General features: G+C 34.6%; 1 protein-coding gene across 1 annotated transcript in view; it reads right to left on the bottom strand.

The window, feature by feature from the left end:
• SEMA3A (semaphorin 3A) overlaps positions 1-26,345 on the bottom strand; it is a 251,278-nt gene that overhangs the window by 127,525 nt on the left and 97,408 nt on the right. Inside the window, exon 4 of the mRNA XM_040260710.1 lies at positions 23,165-23,284. Within this exon, the coding sequence (XP_040116644.1) occupies positions 23,165-23,284 (120 nt within the window). The remainder of the gene's footprint in view (positions 1-23,164; positions 23,285-26,345) is intronic.

Here is a 26,345-nt window from a genome sequence, read left to right as displayed (position 1 = left end):
ATTCTTCGGTGCTCAGCTTTCTTTATAGTCCAACTCTGGAAAAACAATAGCTTTCACTAGACAGACCTTTGTTGCCAAGGTAATGTCTCTGCTTTATATATGCTATCTAGGTTGGTCATAACTTTTCTTCCAAGGAGCAAGCATCTTTTAATTTCATGGCTGCAATCACCATCTGCAGTGATTTTGGAGCCCAAAAAATAAAGTCTCTCACCATTTCCATTGTTTCCCCATCCATTTGCCATGAAGTGATAGGACCAGATGCCATTATCTTCGTTTTCTGAATGTCGAATTTTTAAGCCAACTTTTTTACTCTCCTCTTTCACTTTCATCAAGAGGCTCTTTAGTTCTTCACTCTGCCATAAGGGTGGTGTTATCTGCATATCTGAAGTTATTGATATTTCTCCCAGCAATCTTGATTGCAGCTTGTGCTTCATCCAACCCAGCATTTTGCATGATGTACTCTGCTGCTGTTGCTGCTGCTAAGTCGCTTCAGTCATGTTTGACTCTCCAGGCTCCTCCATCCATGGGATTTTCCAGGCAAGAGTACTGGAGTGGGGTGCCATCACCTTCTCCTGCTGTACTCTGCATATAAGTTAAATAAGCAGGGTGACAACATACAGCCTTGATGCACTCCTTTCCTGATTTGGAACTAGTCTGTTGTTCCATGTCCAGTTCTAACTGTTGCTTCTTGACCTGTATACAGATTTCTTAGGAGGCAGGTCAGGTGGTCTGGTATTCCCATCTCTTTCAGAATTTTCCACAGTTTGTTGTGATCCACACAGTCAAAGGCTTTTGTGTAGTCAATAAAGCAAAAGTAGATGTTTTTCTGGAACTTTCTTGCTTTTTCAATGATCCTGCGGATGCTGGCAATTTCATCTCTGTTTTCTCTGCCTTTTCTAAATCCAGCCTGAACATCTGCAAGTTCACGGTTCATATACTGTCAAATTATATTTAAAATATATTCCCCACAAATGTGCTAGGAGGTAGATATTATTTTATTCATTTGACAGTTAAGGAGACTGTCTATGCTCCAGGGGGTACAACTAATAATTAACAGAGCTGGAATTCACAATAAGTTTTGTGCATGGCCAAGGTATTATAGTAGAAGAGAGTAGGCTTCAGGTTTTACTACATAAAACATGTGATATAAAAATTCATACCCAAAATATGGTTTGTGTACTAATGCACATTTCTGGGAACAAGGAACTATTATTTCTAATCTTGTTTTACCACAAGTTGTCTTAACTTCTTTCTTCATATGCTCAAAATAACAAGAGGCCTGTGTAACACATGACAGACCTGAGACCCGAGATAAGTTGTGTTTTGTTTTTTTTTTTCCCAAAGATTAACTGGGAAATATATTTTAGACACATAAAGATAAATGTGGCTACCTGCACAATTTGTTTTTCTTATTGACTGACATTCCTTAAATTTGATTCCTTTCAGATTATTCCAAATCTCACATATAAATTGTTTTATTCCTTTTTCTTGTCCTCAATGATCCCTTCCGCATTAACATTTTATTCTGAATTCCATTCCTACCCTTCTACTTACAGGGCCATAAACACCAATGACTTTCTTGTTCCAACTCCACTGGAGTTCTCCCAAGGCTTTTTGTTGTTCATATCCCTTGGCATTTTTATTGACTATGGAAATTCTGAGCGCCTATTATTAAAACAAGGCAAGATTTTCTGTTTTAACTCGATTCTGTGTTTGTTCTGTGCACTCAGTCACTTCAGTCATCTTTGCAACCCCATGGAGGGTAGCCCACCAGGCTCTTCTGTCCATGGGATTCTCCAGGTAAGAATACTAGAAAGGGTTGCCATGCCCTCCTCAAGGGGATCTTTCAGACCTGGGGATCGACCCCTATCTCCTGCATTGCAGGGAGATTTTTTTTACCCACTGAGCCACCTAGGAAGCCCTTGTTTGTTCTACCCCTGTCTAATTCCTCTTCCTCCATCATTTCTTACCTAGCTCCACCAGAAGTATTTCTGCTCAGGTTTATTAGTCTGTGTGTGTGTGTATTTTAATATTTTATTTTCCCCTAATTATCACTCAGAACTTCACAGTCAGGACTCCCTTATCTACATTTCTACCCCCTTTTTTTTCCCCTTCAGCTTAACATTTGCCTAAATGATATACTGCTTGGATATGTCATCCCAATCATAACCTCAGAGAGTTGAGACCAATCCTCTGAACACCAGGATCCTATAATCAAGTCAGTTCTCTTGGTGATGCTCCAAATCTTATCAACAAAATAAACCATCATTATGGTACATGTTCAGAGCTCAGAACATCCCTTTGGTTTATCAATTTCATTTATGATTTTTTAACTATAAATTACTGATTTTTTTTAACCAAAAAAGTTCTCTGATTTTTCCTTCTGCCTTTACCAGTCAAGTGTGGCTCAGTCCTGTATGACCCTTTGCAACCCCATGGACTGTAGCCCTGCCAGATTTCTCTGTCCATGGAATTCTTCAAGCAAGAATACTGGAGTGGGTGTATATGTGTGTGTTAGTCACTCAGTCATGTCCAACTCTTTGCAACCCCATGGACAGTAGCCCACAAAGCTCCTCTTTCCATGGCATTCTCTAGGCCAGAATACTGGAGTGGGTTACCATTCTCTTCCCCAGGGCATGTTCCCAACTCAGGGATCGAACTCAGATCTCCCACATTGCAAGCAGATTCTTTACCATCTGAACCATGAGGGAAATTTTGGTCATATCAAGACTAGATTTCCACTTGGCTTCCTAGATCTCTTTGATGTGCTACCTTGATTTACCCTGCTCGATACATTTATCCCATCTCCTAAACAGACCATTATTAGAATTCACTTTCAATTAATTTAACCTAGTTACTGTACTAAGAGGTTAGTAGTAATAAAGACCTTGGTTCAAAATGTGACTCTGGAATTCCCTAATCAATGAACCACCCTAATTCTCATTTTTCTCATTATAAAATGCAAAAAATGTCTATCTATTTAAAATGGTGAAGTGATGAACCAAGATAACTACTTGGCATAGTGCTTAGATATGCGATCATTAATCTTTAATGGTCTCACCTCACGCCAGGGGTGGGACTGCAAACCTAGATAAGACAAAGACACTATTGGTATTCTGGCATTGACAGTGTTATAGAGAATACAGACATTCAACAAATAAGTGTCTATATACATACAGAGGGGATACACATACATATATAGATATATACAAGGGCTTCTCTAGTGGCTCAGATGGTAAGGAAGCCACCTGCAATGCAGGAGACCCGAGTTTGATCCCTGGGTTGGGAACATCCCTTGGAGAAAGGAATGGTTACTTACTCCAGTATTCTTGCCTGGAGAACTCACGGATAGAGGTGCCTGGCAGGCTATAATCCACAGGGCTGCAGAGAGTTTGACATGACTAAAAGGCTAACACACACACATACAATATATACACAATTTTAATGTATGTTTCTAAAGGACAATATCATATTCAAAATACAACGGCAACCTGACTTAGGTGGGAACTAGGAATGAAACAGTCAGCAAAGGCTTTCCTTAGAGAGGGGCATCTCATGGAAACGTGAGATAAAGAAGTCATACCTAAAAGTGTTTAAGATTATCTCAAAAATAGCAATTTATTATTATTGTTTTATTGTTATTGCTGTTATTACTATCCTCTTGCCATGAATACTGCATTCTCACTGACATGCATTCTCTGAAAATCTATCGCATTGTATTACATTCCTTGATAAGCATCACACTTCCTCTGTGCTTTTGCATTTTGTTTTACTCTTGTTCCTCTGTGGCTTGCAATTTCTCCCCATTTTCTGAAATGACCCTATTCTGTCTTGACCTGCTTGGAACTAGCTTAAATACTCTTAGGCAAAACTGGATACTCCAAAATCAGGGATTCTCTGACATTGTATACATAACCATATTATAACTGTCCACTGCTTTATGTTACAAATGATTTCTATTTTATTTATTTATTTATTTCTCAAATGCCCATGCAGTCTTATGGGCAGAAAACATGTTAAATATACCTTTCAACTATAAATCCATAAAGTTGGTATCATTATAAAAAGAGTGCCAAAAATTGTTTGTTGAAAATATGTTGTGACTTTGACAGTTTTATGTCATGTCTCTAAGTAAATTCTAAGTTAGTTAGGGCAGGATTCCTGTCTTAGTTCACTTTTATTTACCAGTATCATAATATGGCACAAATGGTATTCTATGTGAGTTTTATGCTGACTAATTATGAAGATAGTTTTCATATCTATTTAAAGAAAACAGAATATTTTATTAGTATTTGACTATGAAATTTGATATACTTAGAAAAATGACATAAAATGCATTATGCTATTCATTTTCCTGAACTTCCTATCCAACAAGATGAAAACCACTAGAATATAAAATATTAGCTTGAGATGAAAAATAAATAAAATTATTCTTGTTTTAGTTGAGAAACCTTTCATGCTACTGTAACTGTTTGTTTTTTTTTTTTAGGATTTGAAACATAGGAAAGGTTGTTTGAAAGTTATTTAAAGTTATTTGCTTAAGTTATTTGAGCTTAGACAAAGAGTAAAAAAAGACACTGAAGTAATAACTCTCCTAAGACACGATGATGAGTCAATTTAGAGCTGTTAGGGGAAAAAAATGCCATTTGGTGAAAAATTATATGTAAACACTCATCTCAAGCACCACTTTGTAGCATGTTTTATGAGTAGTATAAAATACTTCCCCTTATATAGGAACAAAAATGTCAAGATCTCAGTTCAGCTATCAGTTTGGTTCGCCACTGGCAGAAGAATATATGTTACACATGTAGATATCAGTATATCTACACATGTAGATATCAGTATGATATAAATTTTGCCATTTTAAAAATAAATGAAATCCTTATTGATTATAAATTCTTCAACAAGAATATTTTAACTTCATAAATAATATCTATAAATACTGATCAACTATTAATATTTTGACATATATCAGACTGCAAATATTATTTCACAGATAAAATAGAGAAGGTTAAAATTATCGGTTCATTGCAATTGTAGTTTTAAATATAAACACTTAACAGTCCGTACCTTTAATCAGGGCTCCCAGGTGGTTCAGTGGTAAAGAATCCACCTACCAAGTGGGAGACATGAGTTTGATCCCTGAGTTGGGAAGATCCCCTGGAGAAGTAAAATGGCAACCCACTACAGTATTTGTGCCTGGAAAATCCCATGAACAGAAGAGCCTGGTGGGTTACTGTCCATGGGATCGCAAAGAATCAAGACATAACTTAGTGACTAAACACCAACAACAAACCTGTAATCACTTGACAGAAATAATTCATATCTAAATTGCATAAACTTATAATTTCAAATTACCTAGAAATCACATGAAATATAGTCATTCCTTCAGAGTAGTTATTAACATTTCTTATGGTAAATTCATTACAGGGCTCATTTTACAAATGAATGCTTTTTTAAAAAAATAATTATGCAGCTTCTAAAGAGTATATATATATATATATATTTATATATACATAAAACTATTATATACAAACAACTTATAGTTTAATAATACTGAGTATTACATTAAATACTAGATTTATGAACTAGAAAGGAAACCTGTGCTATCAAACTAAGTTTAAAGATTATGAAACATACTGATGATGCAAAATTGCTATATGAGAAATATTTAACAGATATATAAGACTAAATAAATAAGACATTTAAAACATTCATTCTTAGGACAATTTATCTGTACAACTCATTAGCTTTAAGAAGGCTTTAAAGTTAGATCTATTCTATTATAAGAAATAAACTAGTAGAGAATTAGGTTTGTGAATATCTGTAAGATTTTTGAAGTTTGATCCTATACATTCTCTGAGTAACAAAACAATACAAATATTGTAAAAGAATGTTATTACTTTTTAGATTACAGTAGAGATGTGAGTACATACAATTCTTAAAGTCTGATTTGGAAAGAACTTGGTAAGAAGAACCCTATAAGTAAAACCATGGAAGTTCAGGGAATAAGTAGACTATCTCATAGGAAAAAATCTACATATTTGTTTAATAAGAATTTAGGACAATCAGAGTACTAATGGCTGCTAAATCATGAGGTACCCTCCACTCCACTCCTGAAACATGTATTCTTTATTATTCTCTCTTTAAACAATGGACAGGGAATATGATGTTTGCAGAAGGTTTGCCTAAATTTGTGCAGACATAGCCTACAGCATGGCAATAATGTGTTTTCTCTGCAAGGAGGAAAGGTATAACCCAAATGCAAAGAAAAGTAAACATACAGCATGGAGTTGAACAAATAAATGCAAAATGGAATTTAAGCTTACACCTCGAAGCCAAGAAAATAAGTCTAAGTGGGAATGAATGTATGATATTAATTATTTTCCTATAAAAACAGGAAACTATTAAATATTCTTATTAAATATAAAAATAAGAATCTTTAAACTTAATACTTTTAAAATCATAATAATTATGCTACTAGTGGTTATTCATTTACTTAACAAATATTATCAACTGTCTAAAATGTGTCACACCATGTGCTAAAGGAAACTGGGTAGAATGAAAAGAGTATGCTTTCATATAATATACTTTATATTGCAAGACTAATCTGGATAAAAAAATCTCCAAACTGAAAGCACAACCTTATCATTCGAGTGCAGGTTCAGGGAAATGGGAAGAGAATTAGAGTTAGCTGTATTTAGTGTTACAATTCAGAATCTTTTAAACAGAACACCTTCCTAGGTAAAACACATTTGATCACAATATCCCTTTGAGGTAAAATGATAAAAATAAAACCTCAATCTAGGTAACACTATTATTAAATCCAAGAAGAAGAAGTGAAGTCGCCCAGTCCTGTCCGACTCTTTGCGACCCCATGGACGATAGCCTATCATGCTCCTCCGTCCGTAGGATTTTCTAGGCAAAAGTACTGGAATGGGGTGCCATTGCCTTCTCCAGGGGATCTTCCCTACCCAGGGATCAAACCTGGGTCTCCCGCATTGTGGGGAGACACTTTATCCTCTGAGCCACAAGGGAAGCCAATTAATCCAAAGTGGTTTCTAAAAACTCAAACAAGATTAGAGAAAACTTTTTTTTTTTTTAATTTGACTCCATGTTTTGGGCAATATCTTTATACTTTCCTTACAATGAATATCCAGTAATTTATTGATCTATTAATAACTCATAAGAAAAGAGTTAATTAAGTCATTTTTGGTTTGTCAAAAATAGGCAGGGATTTTTATTATAATGCTCATTTTTCTAACCTTCCAAACACTGTAGAATTCTGAAATGATTTCTCTAGAATTTAAATAAGTACATTATGAACACAATTAAAGGCCACAATTAAATATCACAATGTCTCATTTTTCCCAATAGAGAGACATGCAGGCTGCATATTTCACAACTTTGTACAGTCTGCTAAATTCTAAAGTTGGAATTCTAGTCAACCCATGGTCTACTCTCTAAGAATATTAGTGAAATAATGTTTTACACATGCCAAATACATGCTGTTCACAAAGAGGGGAAAAAGCATTTACGGAGAGTCAAGGGAATCTTGCTCCCTGTCAAACTGAGAACCTCTGAAATACCTGATTGTTAAGCACATTGTGTCCTCTCTTGCCAATGACATCCTAATAGGGGAAGATGAAAGCGAATTCCTTGACCAAAACAGAATTTGCCTTTATCCTCAGTGAGCTTTAATTAGAAACTCAAACAATGGAGTATAGTTTTCTGGTAATACTGCCTCCAGTATTTTTACCTTTTTAATGTTAGTGTGGACATATTTCTGCCTTTGCCCTCCCCTTGTCTCCTGGATCCTCTCTCTTTAAAGCTCCCACTTACCTACACCATCAGAAAAAGCTGCTGCTGAACATTACATTACTGATTATATTTTTTGCTTCCTCTGTGTTAGTCTTCTGTTAGGAAAAATGTATATGTCAACATCAATGTTATGTTATGAGTTGACAGCACTGACAGAATCTTGTCATACTGGATTTAGTCTGCAAAGAATTTCTGTTCAACTTTAATAAAGGGCTACAAAGAAAAATTAATAGATTTATTATTATTATTATAGTTTCTATTTTAAATGGATTTGAGGCATATTACTTCATTCCTTTCTTCTCTTAGCCCCTCTCCCTTCCTTCTTTTAGGTTTAATCGTGTATATTCTTCAACTTCTTTTCTGATTTGCTACATAAGGGCCCTGAGAGCAGAATAACTTTCAATTGCAGATCAACTGTTATAATGAAAATTTTACTGTTTTCTACTTAGGGCCATATGCATATGAGGGATAAAACAATTATACCAACAATAACATCAAAAAAAATCAGAAGTGCTAAAATTTCAGCATAGTTTTATGTTAATCAATATGGATTATTCCTGACATGAAAATGGTGATATAAGTCAAATTTATAAAATGGATTATATTAAAATATGGAGTATCCACTAAAAGAGAATACTTGGTGTTATTCAAGGAATCTTTATTTCAAGTCCTCATTCTGATTTGCATGCTGTGGCTTTTTACACAGAAGAAACACAAGAATAATTAACCCTTGAGATATGAAGAAATAATATTTAACAGCTCAGAGTTTATAATGTGAATTCTTCTTGCAAATATATATCCTATTTCAGATAAATTTCTCTAATCCCTATCATAAGACTTATCACAATATAAGCATCTATTTATTTGTCTGCCTTTTCACCTACGTTGCTTTGAGAGTACATACAAGAGTAGTATTAAGCTACAATACAAGAGGAGAGAAGGAAACTTGCTCTAAGGAAGTAATGATTGAATTGAGAGCAGAGGGATGAGATGGATTGAGAGGGAGGTGGAAGGGGGGTTCAGGATGGGAAACACATGTACACTCATGGCTGATTCATGTCAATGTATGGCAAAACCCACTACAATATTGTAATTAGCCTCCAATTAAAATAAATAAAATTTAAAAAAATATCCAAAGGAAGATCCATCCAAGAAACAGGCTGAAAAGAAAAATGGAAGGCCTACAAGAAGAGAGATGGGGAATGTAAAGGAAACAAAAGAAGAAATAGGAACTCCAGGGTGCTAGGACAAGGTAAGAGGAGTGTGGCCCAAAAAAGGATGCTAAGATAGGAAGGACTGAGATCAAAAAGCAGACTTTCCTAGTTGCTAAGGTTAAAAGGAAGCAAAGCAGTATCTTTAAACAGAAGTGATAGGCTACTTACTGTTTGCTCTCAGAGAAGACTGCTCTGGCCTCACTGTGATAACCTGACTGGTGGTGCTGGTCAGCAGAAGGGACAGAGCAGGATCTGAGTTAGTATCATTCCATTAAATGGAACTAGAGGTTACGGGTGACCTTTACACAGCTTGTCTGGCATCCAGCAGGAGTCTACTTAGTCTATTACATATAAGAATGACCTTAAGAGCAAATATCTTTCCTTTTGTATTTCCTAAATACTTTCTCACTAATCTAAAATCATGGCTTCTTGCCATTTTTGACCATGATTCACTTTTTCTGACCTCAAACATGGTTTGCCTCCTTGAACTTATATATGTATAAATTTAACAGTTTTCTTTTTACTTTATTTTAAAGAAACTAGGGCAAATTCAAGGTTAATACTCTTATGTCATTATTTTTTCAAATTTCAGGCTCTGAAGTCATTCTTTTACCCACTCATATTTCAAGTATTCTTATGTATATATAATGGGTGTGCCTAGGAAAGAATGTCATATGTACATGCCATCCACCAGACATAAAGTTGGGAAGAGCTATTGTTAATGGTCGGAATCCTAGAAAAGACTAAATCACATGACAGCAGAATCTATATTTATAATAGATATGATACAAATAATAAAAAAGAAAAGTCACCATCACCACCCTTTGGGATATAAAAACTCACAAACCTGAAAGTTACCCAGATTTATAAAGTACAGATAGAATATTTTTGCTTTGGATATTTGCAATAGCTGAATGATGGACAATGCCCAGGCAATATCTACCCCTATATAGAACCGATCCATTTTAAAACAATCACTTTTCCCACAGCTTCCCTAAGATACATGGAAAGTAGATTAAAATCTATATTTACAAATATATATTCAGGCAATCTAAACTGAATTATTTTCCTTATATTACACCTTCACTATTTTGTCTAAGATGTTGCTATCACTATGGACATAAACACATACATATATACAATATGCAAAAAGTTATATAGATATATACTGCATATATACATATATATATTTTCCTGTTGAAAACATTTGTAGAGAACTCACTACAGGAATTATAAATATTTTAAATATAAATCAAACTAATAATTTTAATATCCTTTTTCTAAATCAGACTTTCTTAGGACATGTTGAGGTTTATGACTATAAATAAATTTGTTCCTGCATTCTTTTTCTTTTCTCATGCTGTGTTAACACTCAACTGGGTCCCCACCCTGTTCATTAAACCCTTTTTCTAACAGATGTTGCTTTTTTCCCTTTTACTCTTTCATGTTATCCAAGAGAGATCAAAGAGTTTAGTCATTCTTGTCCATTGTATGCAGAGGTGTGTGGGTGAAATTCTGTATAATTCTGCTGTTCAGTGTTCAGGTCGCCTTCCTAAAGTTTCAGTTATTTTCGTTGATAGTATCTGATATGTGCTGACTGCTACAACTAATAGAAATCATCTTTAATCTAGCTAGTTTCATGAGAATAAAGGAAAATAGTGTAAAGTATTAAAACAATATTCAAATTTTACCAATTTTTAAGAGACAATTGGCTTATTTTGGAAAAGGAAATAGTACTTTTGTAAAAGAAATCACACAATTTTTCCCTGACAACATAGTTTATAATCAGACCATGAATGCATGGAGGAAGTACAAGAAAAGTACTTTTCAAAAGTAACTATTTAATATTACTTACTTATACATTTTATTTTTTAAAACTTATATAAACAATTTGATGCAAATGAAAAATTGTGCCTTTCATGTTCTTTTCCACATGTGATAGTGAGACTGAGGCCATGTAGTATAATGGAAAGAACTCTGAATTAGCTTTCAGGAGAGCTGAGTTTAAGTTCAACTTTTAACCACAAAGTAGCCAGGGGATTTGAAGATACTATTTAAGCAATTTGAGTTTAAATTTTCTATATTATGAAATGGAGGATAGGAATTAGAGGCGTTATGCAGTAACTACAAGCTACAGTATTATAAACATGCATTTTTGTGCAAAAATTTATTCAAATTGTGGTCACAGTTTAACTCTGGACACATCATTTTTTAAAAGTAAGATATCAGATATTGCTGAGCTTTGTGTTTAGGATGTTACTAGGCTTCAGCAGTCTTGTGTGTATCAAATTTTGCAACTGAATTTTTTGTATTAAAAATTTCAGGTCAAAATATTTTTCTTAGTAGCATAGTTGAAAAATATTTTCATTTATTTCTTAGAAGCTTATTACATTTTTCAGACTTTTTTAGTATAAGGTAGAAAAGTGAATGGATTAAATTTTTTTGTCATCCCTGTGGCAAACACATCATTTGGTTTTGTCATATCATTTCACCTGAAGTTGATTTTAATCAAGAGACTGAAAACAACTGACTGCCTTATGCATTTTATGAACAACAGGATGTCAGTTCACTTCTATCTTTATGGATGTTTACATTGTTAAAATGGAAATATTTTGCTTATCAATGGCATGATATTTTCCTATTCCTCTCTCAGATAAGTCATTACATTTTATTCTAGAAAAAAATTGTATGTGTCTAAGAGATTGTGCAATCATAGCCATGAATTTTTTAAAATTCTACACTGTTAGGAAAAATTTGCAAAAAGTTGACACAGTGTCAAGATAGTACCTAGGTCTGCTCTCTAGCATGACATAATACAAAGAATAGGTTTCCCTTCCTACAAATCTTCCATTTGCGTCCAAGATTTAGGCCAGCAAAGGGCAAGTCGATGTGGGACACTAAACATCCATCCTTTCCAGGTTGAGTAATTTAAATATGAGGTCAGACAGCTATTAAACGCCAACAAAACATAAATCAAAAGAAGAAAAGTTTGCCAGGATAAAAGCACTTAAGAGGAGCTTGAACCCTGGCGTGTATACAAAACCCCATTTGCAACACTAGAAAGATCCAGACTTTCAGCCTCTGTATAAAGCTTTGTGATAATCTCAAGTGAGGTAACTTTTTAAAATAGAAGCTAGTCTTGAAATTCTTAATCATCAAGCTACTTTTTAAATTTATATCCATAAGGCATATTAGATAGGTATTTATTTATTATAAGAGAAATCCTGAGGTATAAAATTGTTGAGGAGACCAGTTTAATGTCATTTCAGTGGCAGCAAAAGTCACACAATGAATCAGTGACAGACCTGTGAATTGATTTTTAGATCCCATTAGACTCCCTTTTTAACTGCTCAGCAATTCCTGAGATTGCTTTCAGTGGCCAGAGATGCACAATCAAATTAAAACAGCAGACTGGAAAATAAAAATAAAATAAAATGGAAAGTAGTTGTTCCATGTGGTTTGATTCCTAAAAATTTGAAACAATATAATTTTTCCAACATATAAATATATAAATCTCAAGCTGTTTTCAGGCATTAATATCAAATTTTCTATCATTTATGTAGAGATTTAAATTACTGAAATATATGAGTAAAATAGGTAAAAATAGAAATAATAGTATTAAGTGAAAGATGAAAGCCTATGCAATTCAATTTCTGAGGCAATGATTTAAAAATGTCCATTCTAGCTGGAAATTCTAAAGTTTTGTAAGTACAAAATTAATTTTGAGTAAAATTATAACTGCTTTCAAACATGCTAATATTTTCATCAGCAGAGATAACTTGATAAGGCCCATTTATGTCAAGGAAAATAAAATAAACACAATGCCAATTTTCTGTTATTTGATAATCTGTGTGCCATATAAAATTAAATATTTTCTGTTTATTAGAGAATCTAAAATTCTACATAAAATAATATCCAGACTTTTGTGTTCTTGAATTATGACAATCAAAATACCAAGAAATAGTAAGATGCATTTCATTGCTAAACTTACTTTGAATAATTGGGAAACTCATTAATTTTTAAAATATTTTAAGAATGCTACAGAATCTGATTTTCCCTTTTGGATTAAAAAAAATTACAATTCTCTCTGATTGTAGTCAATCCCTGGGTCAGAAAGATCTCCTGGAGAAGGAAATGGTGACCTACTCCAATATTCTTGCCTAGAGAATCCCATGGACAGAGAAGCCTGTTGGGCTACAGTCCAGAGGCTTGCAGAGAGTCAGACATGACTGAGCATAAAACATATTAGGATTTCTTTGTGTGTCTAAGTGGAAGTACCACAGGCAAGTTTTATTTTTGCTCAACACCTTTATTACATAGAGAGGGAATTAGTAGAAAAGAAAGTGACTTCTTTTGTGTGGTGTCTAAAGGATATTAAGCTAGGTAAAATAAGCCAGGAGCAGAAGGGCAAATGCTGCATGATTTTAGTTATGTGCGAAATCTAAACCAGTTAAACTCATAGATTGAGAGAATAGAATGAGAGCATAGAGCAGTGGTTGTCAGGGGCTGGAGGTAGAAAAATGGGGAGTTGCTGCTCAATGGGTATAAAGTTTCAGTTACACAAGATGAGTAAGTCCTAGAGATCAGCTGCACAGCATGGTGCCTATAGTTAACAATAGTGAATTGTACACTTAAAAAGTTGTTAAGAGAGCAGATTTATGTTAAGCATTCTCACTACATCAAAAAAATATATAATTAAAAAAAGACACATAGGACAGCATCCTACCAATGGGGACGGTACAACATCAGTACAGTATGAGACATAATATTGATGTCACTAGGAAAGTCATGACAACGAACTGACTAGATACATGATGATAGGGAGGCTGTTGAATTTTTCTGAGACTTAGTTTCCTAAAGTGAAAAGTGGAGATACCATTTCAATCACTGAATAATGAATATAAAATGCTATAATTCTCATAAAACCATCAAATATACCAGCAATGACAATCATTAATAGTAATAAAATTAATATGAAAACCACAGAGAGTAGTTATAGCATGAGGAAAACTGGGCAGAAAAACAAGGGGTACACTGGATATACTAGTCTCACAAAAATCTCACAAAATCAGTATAAGCTATAATATAATAATGAAATTAAAATTAAAGCATGGTTTTCATTTAAAAATAGCTATTTCTAAGTACAATGCATCTTGTTTCTTTTTGTTATTTGTTTTAAACAAAGTGTGTTTGAATTACTTTCACAGATGCATTACACAAAATAGCATTCTCTGGATTTACAAGTGTGGAGAAACCATGTTTTTGTTATACACAATGGGTGAGAAATTCACATAACTTTGCATATGGTAGCTTACTGTTTTATGCACAACATAAAGTCAGCTTATTCGTAGACTCAGAAGTGAAGTAAGCCACAATATGCTATAAAGCATGTTTTATCTAATTGTCACAAAACAATTGGGAAACCATTTTTTCATTGGGGAGTTTAAAGAGTAGCATCATGTCAATATACATCATGATTTATGATATTTAGATGCTATTTTATTATTGTTTGTTGTGAGAATTTTAAACATTACTCAGTATCTTTTTCCTCGGTATCAGTCCAAGTTCTCATTATGAGACATTTCTGAACTTTTGCCATAGTCTCAAAATGGATATTCCTATATGTCCATCCCCTACCACACACACACTGATACTAAAAATATGTTTCAGAACCAATCATAGCAATACTAGTAGTAACCTCCTAAGGCTTTGTATAGCTCTTGACTGGACTCCCCAAACTCAATTTGATTCTAATTTTCCAGCTCCTTTTGAAAATCACTGTACTCTATGCACGCTGAGATATTTGCCACTTACCAACGCCTTTCATGTCTCTGGCCTTCTATGCTATCCTTCTAGTCTTACTAAAGGATCCTCCACATCCATCAGTATTTGATCCAGTTTTCAAAGCCCAGCTTAAACGTGATGGCTTCTGTTCACTTCATCAAGCTATCCCTTAATTACAGTTATCACTTTGTTCAGACTAGGCATACATTAAGAAGTTCTGAAATATAAAATATAAATACATGACAAAATCTTTAATAATCTAAATAAGAATTAATGATTTTAATCCTCCTCTCCCCCTGCACCAACTGGTACTTTCTTTTAAAGGAGCAGATTCTCGACTAGACATAAAGCACTGAATAGCATGATTGCTTCAGGCCCATTACAAAATACCCATGGAAACCTTAATTTTCTCATGAATAAAATGAGGCTGTGAAGAGTATGTACTTCATCAGATTTTGTGAAGACTAAAGTAACATACCCAATGCTGCCATTACATAGCATAATTATTGCTAGTAAATACTAGTTGTTGGGATTATCATTATCATTGCTCATGTTTTCACCAATGTTGAAGTTATATATCTATGTATGTGTTCAATCTTTGGGGACAAGCATTCATCTTTATATTCCTCACCATTATTATTCGAACCTTACTTAGGAAAAATGTTTCCTATGTTTTTATTAATGTCAATTTTATCTTAATGACTATAAATTGCTTTAGAATACAAATTGCTTCCAATACCACAAAGGCATTGATGGTAGCAGCAGAACAGAATTGTAGCTACAAATCTGAAGAACCTAGATTATAAATGCTAAGCCTCTATTATCTTCTAGTATTCTCTCAAATCTATTTAATAAAACTTTTATACCAAAACGTCTGGTTTTCTCATTATACCTTTCCTTTTCACCTCAGTGCTATTCCTATTACCTCACACTGATTCTCAGCATCAGCCTTTGCTATTTCTATTTCCCCAGATCCTCCAACTTCCAAACGGACCACATGCAGTAAGACTGGAGCAACTGAGAACCACGAGGAGCCTAGAAGAGAAGTCAACACACTAGAACAAGGGGAGTGTCCTCAGATGTGAACACAGGGAACAGGGGACACTGTCTGCTTTTTCTAATAGTAACTACATTTATAAGATTATAAATCTAAATATAGGTTCTTCACGGTTAAAATTATGTACTGAACAGAGAACAAATACAACTGAAATCAGCATTAGCAAACAATGTGACAACAATATCTTTGTAAATCTTGAGAAGTAAATACCTTCTTACAATATGAAGGTGATTCTAGTGACCAGAAGTTACAGTCTTTGGGACTAGCAGTTCTGATTCTCCTTTGTGCTCTGGGGTAATTTACTTTCCTCTGCAGCACAGCAAGATCTTTCATATGGCCCATTCTGACCTCACCTTGGCCTTCACTTGGCAGGAAGACAGTGTTTGCCTATCAAGTCAACTCTTGTTTCCTTCTTATTAGCCCAAGATATTACAGGTATATTCTTGGCACTCACATGTTTATAACCCTTGAGTGAACAAGGGCACTAAAATCTTAAGATTTTACATGATTATCCAACTAGTAGTTATCCAACTAGTTTAGAATGAATTTATATAATTTTCCTCAGGTTATCATCAAAGTGAACCATTATGATTTAAAACAAATCTACAAGATAACTTGCCAAGGGCTATTTGGAACACACACCAAGAGGAGGTGAATGTATTCTGATTTGTGGAAATTCAGTTTAAATTTCTTTTGCTGTTTTTCCAAAGTTTCAAATATATGAAACTAATACCTTCCCTTCTCACACATATATCCAAGCTGTATTTTCACAACCTTAACCTTTGGTTCCAAATGAAGTAATTTGGGCAAGAAGACAAAGAGATAAAGGAGGAAAAACAGAATGTGAGTCCAAGGGTAAAGAAAGGGTCCTGAAGAGGAAGGAGATGAAAACAGCCTAAACAGGTGAGCAGGTGCTGGGGTTTAGCACTACTCTATTTTTTTGTTTGTTTGTTTGTTTTGGGAAAAATATAATATTGATAACAAGAGTTTTTATGAACAGAAATATCCTCTTAAAATAGATTATATATGGAATGTGTGCAAAGCAACCAGTCAAGAGGGCACAGTAAAAGAGAATTAAGTTGGAGTTCACATTATCATTGACAGATTAGCTCCAGGAAATCAAAGTTCTTTGTTCCAAATCAGCATTCGTAGTTCATGAGGAAAAGAAAAAATACATTGGTTAAAGTACTGTTTATCTTTTAGTCCTCTTGTCTGGGTTGACTGTGAATAAAGGTGCCTCCAGGAATTGAGTACTACAGATAATAAAGTCTTTTAATAAGTAATTGATAATGGCATCATGCGCCAATATGACCTTAAGAAAACTCTTTAATTTTGTCCAAATTCTTTTTCTGGTACTATGTGAACTAGATCTGACAAAACATGGAACGAAATACCCAGCAAGTTAAGAACTGAATGTTAACATTTCTATTTTTTCTGTTATTGTTTTTAGGGATAAAAGGTGACAAAATATTGTGTAGGTGGAAAAAAAAAAGAAACCCAAACACTTCACCATTGAACCAAATAAGTATAGAGAGTAAAGTGTATTTATCTCCTTAACTATGGCGTTTTCATATCAAATATTTAGAGCAAACAAGTCAAAATATAAAATGGTCATCTGAAACATTTTAAATACAGTAAAAGGGATGCTGCTTTGGATTTTCGGTTTTCTTTCTCTCTTTCACCACTTGTTTTTTTGTTGGTTTGTTTGTTTTCCCCTAAACGTGTTTCTAATAATTTAGGTCTCCCTATTACCTCACTTGGCCACTAGTTCTTTTAATTTTGAGAAACAGACTTTTTGATAATATCTAGAGTTTAGAATGTTAATAGCTCATAGAAAATACACTGGTGAGTTGCTAAAGTCACAGAATTTATGAACTGTGATTTTTTTCCTCAAATACAAACAGCAGAGTATTTTAAAATTTAATTTGCAATATAAATGGTGGTACTGTTTATTCAGCACTGTAATTTGTATGGTTTCCTGTCCAACACAATTCAAGTATTGAAAGATTAGGGAGGGAAAAAAAAAAAACCCTAGAAACCATAATGGTCTTACTCCAACCACATTTGGCACAGGTTTGCAGTGCAAATGAGCGATGCACTGCCTCTGGTGGAAATAATGAAGCTGAGAAGTCACCAAGAATCCTGACTTCTGTTAGTCTACTAACCTACTAATTTATGTTATCCTGAAAAGTTATGACCAACCTAGATAGCATATTCAAAAGCAGAGACATTACTTTGCTGACTAAGGTCCGTCTAGTCAAGGCTATGGTTTTTCCTGTGCTCATGTATGGATGTGAGAGTTGGACTGTGAAGAAAGCTGAGTGCCGAAGAATTGATGCTTTTGAACTGTGGTGTTGGAGAAGACTCTTGAGAGTCCCTTGGACTGCAAGGAGATCCAACCAGTCCATTCTGAAGGAGATCAGCCCTGAGATTTCTTTGGAAGGAATGATGCTAAAGCTGAAACTCCAGGACTTTGGCCACCTCATGCAAAGAGCTGACTCATTGGAAAAGACTCTGATGCTGGGAGGGACTGGGGGCAGGAGGAGAAGGGGATGACAGAGGATGAGATGGCTGGATGGCACCACTGACTCGATGGATGTGAGTCTGAGTGAACTCCGGGAGATGGTGATGGACAAGGTGGCCTGGCGTGCTGCGATTCATGGGGTCGCAAAGAGTCGGACACAACTGAACGACTGAACTGAACTGAACTGAACTGAACGTAAGTGGGAAAAGACAGACTCCATCGCGTGATCTAAGAAAGATGGAAAGATACAACCACCCTAAAAGAATGCCTCATTGTTTTACCAAGATATCTAAATTTCTTAACTTGCACATCTCTTCTTGTACTTTCTACAGTACAAGAAATAAACTTTTATTCTATTGGACTCAATGACAAAATACTTTGAGAGAGATAACTCAATTAGAAAAAGTTAATTAGATGTATAGATTAGTCAGCTGAGCTCAAGGTACCACTTAAGTAGAATTTTGACCCTGGAGACTGTTACAAAGAACATTTGATTTAAAGTTTTACATAGAAGCAAACTCTTATTCTTGGTGGAAGAGAAAAAAACAGACAAAACATTTTATTTTATACCTTGATATATTAGTTGTCATTGTAGAATTGACCTTAGAGATAGCCGTTAAGCTTTCGTGCATTTCTTAATGTTCCTTTGGTTCTATCATAAATTGAGATCATGGCATTATGAGAGTATTTATAGAGCTAATATTTTCCAGCTCTCATCTGGGTTCATCTTTCTTTAGATTTCCTCCCAGTACACAGAGGAGGCCGTTTTGGAATTTGAGAAAACAACCAGAGACTTCTTCGGCTATACCCCTCCTAAATTCATACATTTTTTATTAACAAATGTAAATTTGAGAGGGAAATACCATATAATAAAAGTCTTTGGGGAATATTCTGTTGCGTAAGGATGGCTTACATTTTTCATTTGAATGGCATGGATATTGAGAGCTTAAACTCAAAAATCATCTGTACTCTAGCTCTGAATCATTCTTCCTGTGAACTCTGCATGAATTTTTATAATAAACACACACATGTGTATGAAGCATGTGACTTCATAGGCAGTTATCTGCAGGGTCAAGTACTATTGGAGGATAACCAAGAATTGACTGACACATATCTTACAGAACTGGAGTTAATTAATATAGGTCTACCAATTCCCAACTGTACTACAGGAAACACAAAATCTGCTTAATACAGCAATCAATGACATGCTCTGTATGGTCATAAGGCATTCACTATACAGCAAGAGGAGATTTCAGAATATAGTATTCAGGAGTTTAAATATTGCTGTTAAAATGCAGGAAGAGTAAAGTAAGATCATTCACAATCAGAAGACTAAACAAGGATTTCTTTGCAAACTGCTTATTATTATTTAAAAGGAATTTTTAATTTCTTCATATTAGATCTGAAGCTATTAAATGATGAAGGAAGTTTTGCTTTGTTTCAGAAGTAATATCTTTATTTCTGTGGCATCCAGCCATCTTGAAAAGGTTAAATCTATAATTTCTAACAATGGATTTTAACAATCTTGGGGGCTCAATATAAGACAGTTATTTTAAAGAACACTGCAAATAAAAAACTGTATATTAAAATCTCCATGAAGTCATGATAAAAGCAAAATGTCTTTTTTTGTGCCATAAAATTATTTATAATATGTAAAGTCTAGACAGTAGTTTAAAAAAGAAACTATTTCATTATTTTATGTAATGAGGACAGAAAACAGCAGAGTATACATGCTACTTTTTCAACCAAAATATAGGAAAAGGTTTATCTTAGTTCTGTCTGAAAGCCCATCCCTGTAAATAAAAGTTACTAAATTCAAACTTCAGGAGATCTTACGAACTCTAATCCAACAAGCCTGGCCTCAGTTCTGCTTGCTATTTTATTTCTTATTCTGCCAATCCTTCCATTACCACCATGACTTTCCTAACTGCATTAAACACATATTGTCTCATTGTCTCAAATTCAAAAACAGTATAACTGTTTAAATACAAGTGTAGTATTTTAAGTACCAATAGAGATCAATTTAAAGCAGATTCTCTTTTAAGTCAGTTTAGCATTGAAAATTGAATTTTATGTTGTCTAGACAAGCCATCTTGATAATATCTTTTCCAGAATTTCCTAGATTGACTGTCTAGACTGCTCCCAATTCCCCCAGATAATTGCATAATCATCTTCCCTCTGACCCCTAAATAGTCTGGAACAGCATCTCCCCATAACACAGTTGCCATGCAATTCAAGACCACTGAGCTTCTGAGGGAGGATTTTTCTCAAAGGTTCTGAGTTTTAGAATTTCAATAAAACACTTGTTCATCAATATCCTACTATAAGGTGATTGGATGGGAAGCTTTATTTATTTATTTCAGTGGAGGAAAAGGCCTCCTCCATTTTGCTGAGTAAATGGCCTGGCTCCTACCTCTGCATCCTCCCACCCACTCTTAAACCAGTAATGAGTAGTTGATGAGTTGAGAAAGAGGGAAGTCTGCTAAAGAGCAACTTCAGAAAGAAAAAGAAAAATCTATATTTGGGGAAAAGTGTAAAAATACAGAAACCATATGTGATATTTTAATTTAAATAGCCATCAAGATCATCTAAGCTTCAAAATTAAAAGTAGAGGAATTAAGCTAAATACAAAACAACCTGGCAAGAGTGAGAGCCCAGTGCAGTAATTTATAAACTCTGATGAATGAGGTACATTTAATAGCAAAGTACAGTTATTACCATAAAAGCTGCAATGACTTTCATCCTGAGATACACATTCATATTTTAAAAATTACAATATGCATTTTTTAAGGACCTACTACCTATTAAGCAATGTCAAACTCTTATAACTGCACAAGGTAGAGACCATTCTTATTACCACTTTCTAGATTAGAAACAAAGACACAAAAGAAATTAGTAGTTTACTGCAGATTAAGTATCAAGTATTGAACTAAGGTTGGACAAAAGCTCTCCAGTGAAAGGCTAGAGGACATGAGTTTAATAATGAAGGGATACAACTCCTTGAGTTTCTATAGCAAAAAATGTCAGTGGGCCATGCCGTGGTTGGAGAGTTGGGAGACAGTTGGAGGTAGTAAGTTGATTTATCATTTAAATATAAGGATACTGAGGATCATAGAGGTTTACTTTGTTTTTACATATTATGAGACAGAATCTGAGAGGTTAAGCAATTTTCCTGGACTCCATAGATAGTAAGTTGTAGAACATGATTAGAAGCCAGAAATGACCCTAAAGCCCACCTATTTTCCACTAAACCTGTGTCTGGAGCTCAGCTCTCCGGGTCCCACTGTGCCATATAGCATGATGCCAGACAGATGTGAAAAGTGCAAGACAACATGCAGAATGTTTTCCAGCGATATCTCCAATAAACAGAAAAGTGGGACCCAAGTTTTAGGGTGCCTCACCATTGAAAATAGCTTAGAAGCAGGTGAAGAAGGAAAGATTTATCCAGAAGTTGCTAAAAAGTTAATTATGTAAAATCTGCAGGACTGTATGCAAGAAATTACTCCTAATTTCATCAATACAAAACAAGTAACTTAAGTAGAATTGCCTTTCCTTAAAGTTTAATTTACTTAAAACTCCTGGATATGTCATCAGGTACAGAATGCGAGCTGGTAAAAAAAGAAAAAAAGGCAGAAGAAGGATGCACTAGGGGAAGAGGTTTATGAGGGCAAATGTCTAAACGCATGAGAACTTGGGAAAGGGTTTTAATCTTCCAGGATCATCAGGAAAGTCATAATAATCACGTTTAGTCTAGAAACCACATAGCCTCAAAGGTGTCTTCTTATACAAAGAAGGTACAACACAAAAATGTTTCGATTATTCAGTGTTTGGGTTGTAAGAACATATTTGTATCACTTTTGGATACCATAAGAAAATATAGAGAAAGGATTTAAAGTTATAAAGAAGTGGCTAACATGTAAATTATATTTCACATTTAGGATTCCAGAAATATTCTGGGAACAAACCTTTTATCTGATGAGTAATTCTGGATTCCAATTGGAAGAAAATTCTGTCACAAGATTTTTTCACCACATGAACACTTGTTTTTCATAGGATTTTGTGCCAAAAATTATAAAGGGCTTATAATTAAAGGCTATTGATAAATGCAACCCATGGAATTGCTTTCAAACTAGAAACTTTTCCTTTAAATACATCCCTAATTTCAAATTTTGCTTAAATTTACCCAACTTAATTTTCTCACTAAAACATCTTTTAGGAGCAAGAGACAAATTAACATTTTTTTATCTTTTTTATACTGACAAAATTATAGTCCAAAATATAAATATAAAGCCTAGCTAAGCAAGAACACAACTGTGAGCAATTTAGGTCAAACATGTGATCAGAGCATTGAGCACATGTATGGCATCCTTTCTTAATCCCTGGGCAGAAGAAAACAACTGTGGTGGCAGACACTTCTGGCTGAGGAGGGAAATGGTGGGGAAAGCTGGCAGTATACAAACGAAGGAGAAAACAGTACACATTCAGCCTGCTGACATCTGCTACACATGCAAAATGGGTTGGAGTCTGTAATAGAGAGGAAAAGCAAATGCTTTCTTCCTTCCTTCTCCCTGTTTCAGTTATTGTTGAGTGATGGTCTCAATTCTTTTTGCATTCACACATTAAAATCAATAATAACACCTGAATTCCAAGTAGAAGCTATCGAACAGCAAACTAATTTCTTCAATGAAGTGAAGAAATTAGTACTAAAGTATTTGAAAAGGAAGCGGTCATGGACAAACACCATTTTTTAAAAGCGAGCTTTACCTCAGGATGATGTCCAATTTCAATGTAGGTGCAAACTGGATGAAAAGCCCCTGTTCCACAGGCATACAAATGAGTCTGATTATAAGCCTTAAGCACCTTGATGAAATTAGCACATTCTTTCTGTAAAACAAAAGGAAAACCAGTGAGTTCTAGCAGTGAGCATGGCTGAGGTATCTTTTAGTGTGCTAGGCATGTTTGAACAGATTTCTTTTGTGTCCTTTCACATTAGTTTTTATAGCTTATTATTCTATTGTTTGTTCACATTATTACATGAGACACAGATGGGGTTTGCTCTCATTGTTACATGAAACAAAGAAGTTCTTATTTTGGGGGGGTAAAATATAATATTCCCTTTAATGTTTTTATTAAAACTATAATTTATTAAAAAGTGGAATAAAGTTATAGATAACCAATTATCATAGGTGACTTCTCTAGAAATGAGGGAAACAGCAAATTATTTAGTCAATTAGTTGAATCATAATAATGATGAAAATTTATTTGCAAAAGTCAGCTTTAAATTTGGAAAAGTAAATCAAAAATAAAAGGTAATAAAACCTTCTACTAAACATAAATTTGAAACATCATCAGTAACTCATAATGATTGGCAACTAACTTTGAACTTTAGCAGTGCTACTTACTGGCCTGCCCTGGTGGCTTGGATGGTATAGAATCTGCCTGCAATGCAGGAGACCCAGGTTTGATCCCTGGGTTGGGAAGATCCCCTGGAGAAGAGAATGGCAATCCACTCCAGTATTCTTGCCTGGAGAATTCTATAGACAGAGTCGAACATGACTGAGTGACTAACATGCACACACACACACATTGATGCTTACTAGTGAGCTTTACAGACTTACTAAGATAAAACCACCTCCTCTTGAAGAAAGTCACTGAAACCTCAAAGATGGTTTGTGTATAAGAAGAGACAGAGAAGATATTAGAGTTTAGAAAGTCTATAGACTGAGGGTCTTTATTAGAATGGCTATATTTAATAAATATCTCCATGAGTACATGTACATCATAAACCGATAACATGGATACCCTTACCAGTGAGTCATGGATCCTCCAGGTAAAGAACAGCTACTTTATAAGAGGGGATTATAGTCATATCTTAATATGTATAGAAGTTTAGACATTCCTTCCATTTCATTACCCAAATGTTACCTAATAAATATGACAGAGCTATTTATATTTTTCTACATATTCTATCTATAGACCCTATGAAAGAAAATGTGTTTCCACAAACAAATAGGAATCTTAGCCTCCTGTTCCTGTTAAGGGAAGATTCAGGGGGAAAAAAATGAGATGAAGTATAAACTGGATAATTTTATTGCCAAATTAACCCTGAGTAGAAAAGACATACTTTTTGCAAAATATTTTTAAATAAATGAGTTGCTATCAATACTGTAAAAAGAACACTGAAAAGAGAAATTCAAACTTGGTGCTCTGTGACAACCTAGAGGGGTGGGATGGGGTGGGAGGTGGGAGGTAAACTCAAGCGGTAGGGGACATAAGTATACCTATGACTGATTCATGTTGATATATGGCAGAAATAGTGCAGTATTGTAAAGTAATTATCCTCCAACTGAAAATAAATAAATTTATTTTTAAAAATCTTCAAATAAATGCTACGGTCTATTAACCATATAAAAAATCTTAAAATTAAATACATATAAATAGAGAATATGGATTTGTCATGGGACATACATTATCTATATTCAAATATCCAACTGAGTATTAATAATTGCACTGAAATTTTATGGTTTCATAACAAAATTCTCACCACTACTATTCAATATAGTTTTGGAAGTTTTGGCCACAGCAATCAGAGAATAAAAAGAAATAAAAGGAATTCAGATTGGAAAAGAAGAAGTAAAACTCTCACTGTTTGCAGATGACATGATCCTCTATATAGAAAACCCTAAAGACTCCACCAGAAAATTACTAGAGCTAATTAATGAATATAGTAAAGTTGCAGGATATAAAATCAACTCACAGAAATCCCATGCATTCCTATACACTAACAATGAGAAAACAGAAAGAGAAATTAAGGAAACAAATCCATTCACTATTGCAATGAAAAGAATAAAATACTTAGGAATATATCTACCTAAAGAAACAATGATATGGCTGTGAAAGTGCTGCCCTCAATATGCCAGCATATTTGGAAAACTCAGCAGTGGCCACAGGACTGGGAAAGGTCAGTTTTCATTCCAATCCCAAAGAAAGGCAATGCCAAAGAATGCTCAAACTACCACACAATTGCACTCATCTCACACACTAGTAAAGTAATCCTCAAAATTCTCCAAGCCAGGCTTCAGCAATACGTGAACTGTGAACTTCCAGATGCTCAAGCTGGTTTTAGAAAAGGCAGTGGAAGCAGAGATCAAATTGCCAACATCCGCTGGATCATGGAAAAAGTAAGAGAGTTCCAGAAAAACATCTATTTCTGCTTTATTGACTATGCCAAAGCCTTTGACTGTGTGGATCACTAGAAACTGTGGAAAATTCTTCAAGAGATGGGAATACCAGACCACCTGACCTGCCTCTTGAGAAACCTATATGCTAGTCAGGAAGCAACAGTCAGAACTGGACATGGAACAACAGACTGGTTCCAAATAGGATAAGGAGTACGTCAAGGCTGTATATTGTCACCCTGCTTATTGAACTTATAAGCAGAGTACATCATGAGAAATGCTGGGCTGGAAGAAGCACAAGCTGGAATCAAGATTGCCGGGAGAAATGTCAATAACCTCAGATATGCAGATGTCACCACCCTTATGGCAGAAAGTGAAGAGGAACTAAAAAACCTCTTGATGAAAATGAAAGAAGAGAGTGAAAAGGTTGGCTTAAAGCTCAACATTCAGAAAACTAAGATCATGGCATCTGGTCAGATCACTTCATGGGAAATAGATGGGGAAACAGTGGAAACAGAGTCAGACTATTTTTTGGGGCTCCAAAATCACTGCAGATGGTGATTGCAGCCATCTGCAAATGCTGAAATTAAAAGACGCTTACTCCTTGGAAGGAAAATTATGACCAACCTAGATAGCATATTCAAAAGCAGAGACATTACTTTGCCAACAAACATCTGTCTAGTTAAGGCTATGATTTTTCCAGTGGTCACGTATGGATGTGAAAGTTGGACTGTGAAGAAAGCTGAGTGCCGAAGAATTGATGCTTT

Source organism: Oryx dammah, unplaced genomic scaffold (genome assembly GCF_014754425.2).
Source record: "Oryx dammah isolate SB20612 unplaced genomic scaffold, SCBI_Odam_1.1 HiC_scaffold_18, whole genome shotgun sequence".
Taxonomy (NCBI): domain Eukaryota; kingdom Metazoa; phylum Chordata; class Mammalia; order Artiodactyla; family Bovidae; genus Oryx; species Oryx dammah.
The sequence above is the reverse complement of the archived record's forward strand: the minus strand, read 5'-3'. Positions and strand labels throughout refer to the sequence as shown.